The sequence below is a fragment of the Empidonax traillii genome, unplaced genomic scaffold (genome assembly GCF_003031625.1).
Source record: "Empidonax traillii isolate 1590-97213 ecotype Southwest subspecies unplaced genomic scaffold, ASM303162v1 scaffold448:size1359114, whole genome shotgun sequence".
NCBI classification, from domain to species: Eukaryota; Metazoa; Chordata; class Aves; order Passeriformes; family Tyrannidae; genus Empidonax; species Empidonax traillii.
The window spans coordinates 1,000,458-1,007,434 of record NW_020955641.1 but is presented as its reverse complement, the minus strand read 5'-3'; the positions used below and the strand labels follow the sequence as shown (position 1 = coordinate 1,007,434).

Genomic DNA, 6,977 nt, shown 5'->3' with positions numbered 1-6,977 from the left:
AGCACTGTTGGGAACACCGAGCCCTGAGAGGAGGGAAAGCTCCTGACATGCTTTTATCTCCCTTATTAAACCTAACATTAGGTTTTAAGAGGACCCTTAAATAATGTGCCACTGCCTGCGCAGGCAGTCGCTCCATGTTCCAGCTGCTCCTGCTCTGGGATTTATGGCCTTTGCTCTGCCGTGCTGCCTGTGCTTAGGTGGTGGTGGGTCACGGGCTGTGGCTGCTCCCAGTACCTGAAGCCTGCAGTGGGCTTGGTGCCACTGAAATCCAGCCCCACACCAGTGTGTTGGGGGCCACAGCAGCTCTGCTGCTGCCCCCCAGCACCTGCAGCAGGATGGACCCCACTTGAGCATCTGCTGCCGGAGCAGCGAGGCGAGGTCACGGAGCTGCCTGCTGCAGGCAGCCCTGCCTGCACCCTCGGTTCCCCGTGGGCCCAGATAGGGTGTGTTCCTGAGTTCCTGGGGCCACCGTGGGGGTCAGCACAGGTAGTAGAGGCTTTTCCCTCTCTCCCCTGGTTGAAGCATCTGTCTTGGGAGCACCTGCTCCATCCCCAGAGCATCCCTCCAGCAGCATCAGACCTGGGAGCGGCGGTCCCGGGGGCACTGGTTGCTCACTCACAGGGGGTGAATAATGACGTTTAATCACAGGTTTTTGCCAGCGGTGGGTGGAGGGTGAGGGAGCGCGGCCGCTCCCGCACGTACCGGCGGGTGCGCGGGGGAGCCGCGGGAAGGGGGCCCACGCTGGGCAGTCCCGGGGCCAGCGCCCCCCGAACCCGCCCGGAGCCCACGCGGGGCGGGGCGGGGGCGGGCGGTGCCGGTGCCGCCCCGCGCAGCCCGCGCCGGTCCCGCAGCACCATCTCCCGGCCGCCGCACGCCGGTGTCCGCGGTCCGGCCCCGCCGCCCCGATCCCCATCCCCGCCCCGTCCCAGAGCTGAGCCGCGGGCCCGCCGGTTCATCCCACGGAGCCCAGCATTGCCGGGAGGCACTGGAGGACGGGACCGGTTCGAGGTACCCAGTGCCCTGCCCTGGCAGCAGCACCCACCAGGCCCTGCTCCAGCATGGGCAGCACTTCCACAGCCCCCTGGACAGGCAGCTGAGCCGTGGTGGGCAGCCCCCACTCCTGGCCATGGCATGCCCAGCATGCAGGGAAGGCTCTGAGCTGCGGTGTCACCATCAGCTGTTACACCCCGCTGTGGCAGCCCTGGAGGGTGCACCGGGCTCTGCCAGGGGTCAGCAGGGGAGCAGCCACGCTGGGCTTCACCGCAGCACCTGGTTGGGCAGCAGGATGGGACAGAGCCTTGTTCTGTGTCCCTGTGCAGGCAGCCAAGCCTCGCTCCACCAGGGCAGCCCTGGGCAGGTGACCAGACCAGTTGCTGGTGTGGCAGTATTCCCGTGGGGTGGTCGTGCCATGGTCCACCGCAGCACCACATCACTTGCAGCCAGGCCAGATGCCAGATTTCCTCCCCAGCTGGAGAGGGGACAGAGGAGATGGTGCTGTTCCCAGTCCGTGCTCCTGCTGGATGGTGCGCCCTCACACCATCTCCTGCTCCGAGATGCGGCTCTCCTTGCCATCCTCCTGGGCCACGGGCTGGCCCCTGAGTAGGGTCTCCTGCACAGGCAAGACATTCTCATCCTGCTCCGTGGGCTGCTGGGTATCTGCGTTCTCTCCGGGCATCCCAGCCTTTATATGCACAGGGGAGGGGTCAGGGGCACGCAGCTACATCCCCCCCACCTCTGCACCCACATCTTTCCACAGGCTCCTGCTACACTGCCATGACTGCCAGAGTGTTGCTCTGTGTGTGCCCCTCCCACATGCTCAGCACTTGCCAGCAGCCCCTCAGGGTTGCCCCAGCCCTTGTCCTGCCCCCAGCTAGGCAGCCCAGTTCAGCCCCCACCCCTACTGCCCTGCAAAGCCACAGCCCCTGCTCTGCTGATGGCACATCCCCAGCTGTGCCCACGAGGGATCCCAACCCACCCAACCTACTGCTGGAGAGGGGCTCTGGGCAGACTCACCTCCTTCTCCACCCGTCGCCTGGAATCTGGATGGAAAGAGGGACAGAGAAGGCCACATTCAGCAGGGAGCACTCCAGCCTGCAGGGAGCTTCCCGGGGTCAGAACCAGGGCTGGTGCTTCTGCACCACAGGTCCTGCAGCTCGCTTGTTGTGCTTGCTGCCACTGCCAGGCTGGGGGGGCTGGGGGCCATGGCAGGAGCCAGACTGGACCCACAGGACACCACTGCTGTCCCGGCTCGGGCTGCAGCCGTGCCAAGGCACCTGCTCCCCAGGACAGAGCCCCTGACCCAGCAGGGCAATGGGCCTGGGGAGCCCTGCCCTGGTGATGTTCCCAGAGGGGCTGTCCCACTCTCAGCAGAGCTGCTGCTGTCCTCCCCTGCTCAGCCCCTCAGCCCTGTACGGCCCCTCTGGCCAAGGCACTGTTTCCTGTGCCCCAGCCCCTCACCTGTGTGGACCAGGCAGTAGATGCAGACGCCCACGAGGCACGTGACGACTGCAGCCGCGATGGGGATCAGCACCGACAGCGAGGAGTGCCTGCCTGACTCTGCAGGGGGGAGACGGGGTCAGTGGGGCACCCACGGGACACCCACGGTGACACCGAGTGCCCCAAGCTGCCTCTGCACCAGGCCCAGCCCTGCAGGGATCCCTCTCGGGGACAGAGAGGCAGGAAAGCATCACACCAGCCACGTGCTCAGACCCTCCTCTCCCAAAAACACCCAGGGGCAAGGCCAGCTCTCAGAGTGTTGCCGGAGCCCTGGGAGGTCTCTGCTTTGCACCAGGTGAGCCCTGGGCACCGAGCACTTACCGCAGATCACATCCGAGGTGTTTGTCCCTTCCACCTTCAGAGCCAGCCCCTTTTCCTCACAGCTGCAGGGAAGAAGACGACCATGTAACCACAGCAGCAGCCCAAACACAAGGGAAGTCCCCAGGCAGAACAGCTGGGGCTGGGCAGGCACCCAAGCTGTGCCAGAATGAGTCCTGTACTGAGCCTGCCTGCTCCAGGGTGAGCAGGGAGGCCCCAGGGCTTGGGCACTGCAGCTATGACAGAAAAGCTTACAGTGGACTTGATGACAGGCTACAAGTGGCTCCGTGGGGAGGTAATTTCTGGGCACAGATAAAAGCAAAGTGAAATCCAATGGCTGGCAGCTGAAGCAAGACTAATTCAGCCTGGAAACAAGGCTCACGTTTCTACCAGGGTGTGCGATTAACCCCTCAAGCAGCTTTCTAAAGACAGGGATGATGTGCCAGCCCAGGGCATCCTCAAAGCCAGACTCCCCACGGAGAGAGCTCGTGCCTGGGCTGATGACTACAGCCACAGAGAGTTCCAGGAGGGAAACCCTGAGCAGGGCATGGGGCATCCCTTTCACCCCTCATTCCTTGCTCCCAGCACAGACGACAGGATGGATACTCCTGAAGAGGTGAGCACTCTGTGCACATACTGAGGGACAGTCTGGATGTCTGCCTCAACCTCAGCCATGCTGCCCTGAACTTCACCGTGCTCCCAGCCCTGCTCCTCTCGCTCCAGCCCTACGCCAGCCAAATGCTGTGTCCCTCAGAGACCAGCCCAGCTACTCAGTGCTTGAGGCTGCCGAGGAGACCTGCAGCAGAGGATATCCTCACTGGAGCTGGGGGAAGGACGTGGTCAGCACTCAGACAGTACCTTGTCCAGGGATGGCACGGCTCAGTTTTAGAAGAGACGCTGGAGAAGGTGCCTTCTGCACAGGGTTCGCAGGGGGATGTCTTCCTCTCCATGGCCTTGGCTGGAGAGGAGCAGAGGTGGCAGGAAGGTCAGTAGGGGCTGTGGGGGGCAAGGGGCTGCTGAGGCCAGGTGGGCAGCACGCCCCGTGGCAACGCTATCAGGTGTGGCAGCAGGTACAGCCCTCCCAAAGCCCTGCCAGGGGCACCTTGCTGGGGGAGCCCCTGTTCCCTGCACCACCTCAGGTTGGTGCTGCCAGGGCACTGGACTCACCTGCCACGAAGCCAGAGCCGGGCTGGCAGGGCTGGTTCTCCACGCAGGTCTGGCAGCTGGTGTCCGAGCAGTGCGTGCCGGGCTGGCACTGGCACACCGTGTTGTGCGTGGCGTTTCCGTGTGTTTTCACGATGAGCCCGGCGTCTGGGCAAAGGGAGAGCAGGCGAGGTGAGACAGCCGGCAGGTGAACCTGGGAGGATGCCAGCCTCTGCAGTCCCCACAGGTTGGGGCCAGTGGGCACAGGGACCACTTACTGTGTTCACAGACTTCATGAGGAGCACAGTGCTTCTCTTTAGTCCAGCCCTGCTGATAGTGCCCGTCCTCACACAGGGTGCAGTCAGAGTTTTCTGTTTCGCTGCACTCAGAGACCAGCTTTTCCCCTGCAATAGATGCTGGTGAGCAGAGGGCAAGGGGGCTTCCCCTCTTTTCAGGCATCATCTCTGCCAGCAGGACAGTGGAGCTCTGGTGGCTGTGGGCACTGGGTCTGCTGCAGCATCGTGCTCAGTAGCCAGGACTGCAGGAGCCAGCTTGCCTGCTGGCTGTACATGTTGAAGGGGCCAAGGCAGGGAGGGAGGGCTGTGGGGGCACTTGAGCACTCCAGGGACTGGGGAACAATCTGACAGTGACAGCAGGAGCTGGCAAATGCCACCACAGTTTGCTAGTGCCAGTAGCAGCACTCTTACAGCAAGCCACCTTCGCCATGGGGTCCTGTGGCTGCAAGAGTACAGACAGTCCTAAGAGAGCTGTGGTAGATTTGGTGAGGTCCAGGGGGTCTCCTAGAGCACTCCCACGGTCCCAGTTGCTCTAGCACTGAGATGACTCAGGGAGGGGACGCTGTCAGCACTGCTGGCAAAGGGGTGGAGGGGCTCAGTCACAGTGAGCCGGGCCCTGGCACAGCCCAGCCACAAGGTCCCCTGGAAGGGGTTTCCATACCTGGCCGACACCGGTTGCAGCACCTGCCCTTGTACTCATACTGCTTATCAGAGCACGTTAAGGCATCACCAGGCTCCAAGCACTGGAAGAAACAGGACCTGTGAATTCATACCCAGCACTCCCACACCGCCGCGCTTCCATAGGCACTGTGCGTGTTAACCTGCACCCCGAGGTGAGGGTTTCCTCACACCGCTCTTCCCACGCCTGCACTAACCACAGACCACAACAGCCACCCACTGCCTGATGCCATCGGTGCTCTCTTTGAAGTGGGGTGGCAGCAATTCCGGTAGGATGTCCCCATGGTTTCCCAGATTTCCTACTAGATGGTGATTGGTACAAAACCCTGTGTCCCTGCCAACAGCGCTCTGGTCACAGGCTGAGGGAGCAGCATTCACCCAGCTTCCGTGCCCAGAGTGCAGACAGCCCCTTCCCGAGGCTGATGCACTGCCCCTGAGGGACAGGAAAGCCCCAGGCAAGCGCATCATCCATGCAAAGCCTGCCAGGGCCTGGCCTTGCTCCTCCTGGCAGGGGACTGTCCGCACAGGGAAGGGTGGAGAGGTAGGAGGGAACGAGCCCTTGGGCCAGCTGGAGTGCAGGAGGGCACCCGCAGCACCGTCCCTCGCACAGAGCCAGCCCCTCGCTGCCCACCCGCAGTGTCCTGGCAGTCGGGGGACCCGCCTGAGCCTGGCCATCCCGGGGAGTGCGAGAGGGCTGCGGGGCGGTGGGCAGCAGGCCAGGGAGAGCAGGGCCGAGGGTGCCATGGGCGAGGACCCAGCACCACCGGGCAGTGCCGAGCCCCGCGGGTCCCTCGAGCATCCCCACCTCGGGGGGTCAGCGATGGGGCCGCGGGGCTCGGCGGAGGCTGAGCGGGGATGCCCGAGCCCGCAGACGGTGCCGTCCCCGCCCGCACGGAGCCGGGGGGAAAGTGAAAGGGGCGCAGGCAGCCGGTTCCAGCGCCCCCGCCCGCTTGGGGGTCCCGACCGAGGGCCCCGGGGCTCGCCCCTGCCCGTCCCTGCCCGGGGGGACCCCTGGGCTGGCTCTGGGCTGGGCTGGGCTGGGCTGCCGGGCCCGCGCCCTCGGGGCGAAGCGAAAGCGCGTGGGAAGGGGGACCTGGAGAGGAGCCCGGCCAGCCCATCCCGCTCCTCCGCCCCGGCAGGCCGGACCGATGGACCCGACCCGGCCCGGCAGCGCTGCCGGTCCCGCCGCCGTGGCACGGCCCCGGGACTGCCCGGGGGGACGGGCTGGAGAGGCCAGACGGGACCCCTTCCCGGAAAGCCCGGCAGGAGGGAGGGAGCCCCCAGCCACTGCCCCCGTCCCGATCCCTGCCCCAATCCCGATCTCCCCGTCGCGGCCCCACTCACGCCCAGCAGCGCCAGCGCGGAGAGCAGCCCCAGCAGCACCGGGCGGTTCATGGCGCTGAGCCCCGGCCGCCGCCGCCGCCCTAAGAACGGCCGGGTCCGTTCCCGCCCAGGAAGGGGCGTTGGGCCGCCCTCCCCGGGGCTTCCCCGCCGCCCCCCCGAGGCCGGGACAGCTCTCCCCACCCGCCTCCCCGAGCGCCCCGATGCCCACCCGGCCCGCGGGCAAGGGCAGTGCCAACCGGGACCCCCGGCCCGGGGTCACGGGCAGGGGCAGGAGAAGGAGTTGGGGTCGTCCGCGGGGAGGGGAGGGAAGGGAAGGGGAGGGGAGCTCCTGTGCAGCCCCCTCCCCCGGCAGGACTTGGAGGTTTCACTTCTTTTTTCCCAGCAGCAGCTCAGAGCTGCAGCCTTTGTGAGCACCTCAGAGCTGTGGCCCTGGAGAGCCCCCGTGACTACGAATCCGGAGGGCCCCAGCAGCTGTGACCTGGCTGGGACCGTGGAGAACCGCTGGGGCTGCAACCTTGGAGAGCCCCCACAACCACCACGAGCTCCAGACACGTCAGCCCTGAAAGGGGAAGGGGTGACAGCACCGAGGCCTGGCTGTTCTTCCGTCTCGGTTCCCCAGAAGGGTTTCCAGCAGCCCCCAGGGAAGTTCCAGGTTCCTTGCCCGCTCTGGAGATGCTCCCTGGACTCCCCTTTCCATGGTGG

The 6,977-nt window shown here is 65.4% G+C and overlaps 1 protein-coding gene across 2 annotated transcripts; it reads right to left on the bottom strand.

The window, feature by feature from the left end:
• Nucleotides 1-1,118: 1,118 nt before the first annotated feature.
• CD40 (CD40 molecule) lies at nt 1,119-6,343 on the bottom strand. Of its 2 annotated transcripts, none has more exons than XM_027894982.1 (9): nt 6,276-6,343; nt 4,915-4,996; nt 4,236-4,361; nt 3,982-4,125; nt 3,673-3,772; nt 2,818-2,879; nt 2,458-2,556; nt 2,014-2,039; nt 1,119-1,609 (listed from the first exon to the last, which is right to left on the bottom strand). In XM_027894982.1, the coding sequence occupies exons 1-9, from the start codon at nt 6,324-6,326 to the stop codon at nt 1,532-1,534; spliced, it is 768 nt and encodes a 255-aa protein (XP_027750783.1). In that variant the 5' UTR covers nt 6,327-6,343; the 3' UTR covers nt 1,119-1,531. The 2 variants fall into 2 exon arrangements, with proteins under 2 accessions (XP_027750783.1, XP_027750782.1); XM_027894981.1 differs by having other exon boundaries at nt 1,119-1,681; nt 6,276-6,342.
• Nucleotides 6,344-6,977: the final 634 nt, after the last annotated feature.